The sequence below is a fragment of the Triticum dicoccoides genome, chromosome 3B (genome assembly GCF_002162155.2).
Source record: "Triticum dicoccoides isolate Atlit2015 ecotype Zavitan chromosome 3B, WEW_v2.0, whole genome shotgun sequence".
Lineage (NCBI taxonomy): Eukaryota > Viridiplantae > Streptophyta > Magnoliopsida > Poales > Poaceae > Triticum > Triticum dicoccoides.
Genome location: NC_041385.1, coordinates 826,161,972 through 826,165,143, shown reverse-complemented (window position 1 = coordinate 826,165,143; position 3,172 = coordinate 826,161,972). Strand labels below are relative to the sequence as shown.

General features: G+C 49.2%; 1 protein-coding gene across 1 annotated transcript; it reads right to left on the bottom strand.

Moving 5' to 3' along the window:
- Positions 1–296: 296 nt before the first annotated feature.
- LOC119282512 lies at positions 297–2,728 on the bottom strand. Its single transcript, XM_037562718.1, has 2 exons — positions 1,187–2,728; positions 297–533 (listed from the first exon to the last, which is right to left on the bottom strand). Exons 1-2 carry the CDS (start codon positions 2,523–2,525, stop codon positions 505–507), a joined length of 1,368 nt encoding a protein of 455 aa, XP_037418615.1. The 5' UTR covers positions 2,526–2,728; the 3' UTR covers positions 297–504.
- Between the last annotated feature and the right edge of the window lie 444 nt (positions 2,729–3,172).

Genomic DNA, 3,172 nt, shown 5'->3' with positions numbered 1-3,172 from the left:
GAGACGCATGGTTCAAAATCTCCTAATACAGACTATCTAATATAGCAGTGTGAATCCGAGGTAAACGAATGGGGCAGATTTCAGTGGGTGTGGTCGTCGTGTGCTCCAATGCAATTTCGGTGAATCTACATTCTAAAATGTGTCTATATACATCCGTATGTGGTAGTCCATTTGAAATCCTAAAATGACAAATATTTAGGAACGGAGGGAGTAGTTCGTAGGAACTTCTTTTTGCAGATCACATAATAAATAAAGTGCTAAGAGTAGATGGTGAGGCAATATAGACGAGATGGATACATACATATAATAAAAAAGATCTAGAGGGATCCTTAGAGTATCCATAATCCTAAAATAACAGACAAACGAAGGACAGTCCTGAGACATGATAATCTGTAACCACTACCCCTTCTATCGACACACATGCATTATTCTCAGGCCATATAGTCCAGTTCAGCTCACATGCAAAGGCCTTCCACTTATTAATCACCATGGCGCCATCTCCGGTCACTGCTCAGCTTCTTGCACGCCTTTGCCTGGCATATCAAATTTAGCATGTCTTCAGTACGTAATACAGAAACAAAAGGCTGATGCATACACAACTTCGTAGCACGGCCCTAAAATATAACCACTACTTTAGGCTTCCTTGTGAAATGGACTGCTGAAAAAGGCCAAACTTGTTTACAAGATGTAGCACTCCATAAGTAAATAGTTTATAGTGGTATAATGCGCAACACCCAAGGTGAAATGTGTCACAGGAAAAGTTATTTGTTCCGGTGAGAATTTCACAGCAACAGTGCAGAACTGTGGTTCCCAGAATGCTAGCATTTGACTAGAGTATTGGCCCTAATATGCTTCCACCATATGTTACACTCGCGTGTTCTCGGTGCTGTGTATCTATACTAGCTATAATGTGTTCAACACCTCAGCAGATTCCTCCCAAATCCGTTGAGCCGAACGTCAAGGATCCCAAATCTGTCCTTGAGATGAATGGTATCACTGACATGGCATATCTCATTTCGGTTCAAGTCAAAATATATCCACCCTACTAAACCCTACGCTGTCTATCTGTGTGATATGATGATACAACCCCCCTTCCACCAAGAAAAAGTTGCATTAATCCGGTGATGTAATTAGCATGCACTGAAAGTGGCATATCGTAAGGCAGCGAAAAAATGGAAACAGTTACCTGGACCAACTTTGAAATGTTTGGAGATCCGACTTGAATCGTAGCCAGTGGATAAGGCAATAGACCTCTTGGGGCTAAACTCGGCCACTCTCTGGACAGCCTTGTTCTTCATGTCAACAGCAAGAACCCATGCTGTGTGATCCCTGTCGCGGTAGTCAATCTTGGCTAGGAGGTAAAGGATGCAATCATCTTGCAGGCTGAGCTTGGGCAGGCCAATGTCGAGAGTCGACAAGGTTGGCTGAGCTGTGACACCTTCACGGAGGACCTTCAGCTTAGGCAGTGATGACTCGGGTATATCCGAGGAATCAAGCTCGCGATGGATGCGCCAAGCCTTTTTGGAGAAGACACCGGTCTTGATGCTCCATATTGTGGCCTTCCAACCATAGTCGCGGTGCTGCAGCTCAACAAACCTGATGTGCCCATTAAGGAATGAAACGTCCCGAACAGCCGGCGTGCCGCTTCCATACTGCGGCTCGGTCGGTAGTCTTAAGAACCGGAGCTTAGGGCTTTCGTCCAGCACGTTGCAGGAGGTGATCATATGCGAGAGGTCGACCCAGGCCACCAGGCCTGAATCCCCTCCGATGGCGATTGCCTTGTATGTGGTGAGCACGTAGGGGACTGAATCGACGTTCACCAGCAGTTTGCTCCAGGAGTCGGTGCCAGGATGATACAGGCAGAGGTGACAAGGATTGCCGTACACAAACTGATCAGCTTGTGCGGCGAGCAGGTAGGTGCAGTCAGGTTCAGGTTTGCGCACAATGGCAAATGAATGCTCGTTCACCGGGTGCTCGTCGCCGGGTTGCTTGATGTGCTTGAGCTCGGGGACGCTGGCGTCGTAGACGAAGTAGTGTGCTTTGTCGCGAAGCCAATCATAGGATGAGCGGCCACGAACTACGACGGATAGAAGGACGAGGCCGCCGTCAGTCTCCGTGGCGACTATGGTAGGCGGGAAGGCGAACACGGTGTGGTCGTAGTCGGTGGCATGCACGCAGAGGTAGGAGACTTGCGGCGGCTGGGCGGTGCAGAAGGTGACCTTGATTTGCCCCCGGAGACGGAGACCCTCCAGGCTGCAGTTGGCGGTGGTGGCGTTGAGGCGGTCGGCGAAGTAGGCGTATGGCTCGATGAGGACGAAGCTTGGCTGGTCGCCGCCGCCGTCGGGGTAGCCGTGAGCGGGGGGGTTCAGGGATGGGGAATCCTTTGGGATTGGGGGCCTGCGTAAAATCAATACCTTACCCACTCCTCCGGATGGCTTCTTGGCGGCGTCCTCCTCGCAGTCGCCGTGGTAAGCAGCAACAAGAACAGCTAGGTCGCTGTTCATGTATTCCAGATCGACTGCCATCAAGCTCTTTCTCTCCGGTGCGTGGATCGATCCCAGATCGATCGGTAGCTCGGCCCTCCTCTCCGCCTTGGGTGTGTGGATAGATTTTTGTGGGGAAGGGGAGGTTGGGGGCGATCAGGGTCGGAGATCGAGTGGTCCAAGTGATGGGAGGATTGCGGCCGGCCGGTGTTGCCTGCGGTGGCGAATTAGGCGGCGGAGCGTGCAGCGCGATGACGAACTGGTCGAGTGGCGTGCTCGCGTGGGCTCGACGGCGATGTGCGTATAATCATCGGCCTGGTGGATTAGGCCCACTCTCTGCTTAGGGCCATTTTTATTTAATATAATCAGCCCAGTCCAGTAATAATCATCGGCCTTTTGTCACTAGCTGAACCTTATTTTTGTCTAAAAAAGAGCTGAATCTTATTGGGTTGTAAAAAAGGACAGTGGCGTTTTGGTGCCTGGGTGCATCTACACCTAGGTGTGAACAGTAATTTCATAAAAAATAGTAAAAATATTTTTTAAAAATCTGATTATTTTTGTCATCAAAGATGCCTGAGTGCGCTATGTGCATGCGAAAAAACATGGTGAAATGACGTTTGAGAAGCTTTCAACAACAAAAAAAGAATTCAGGTGTGAAAGAAACTTTGAAAAAGAGCATTGTCAAGACC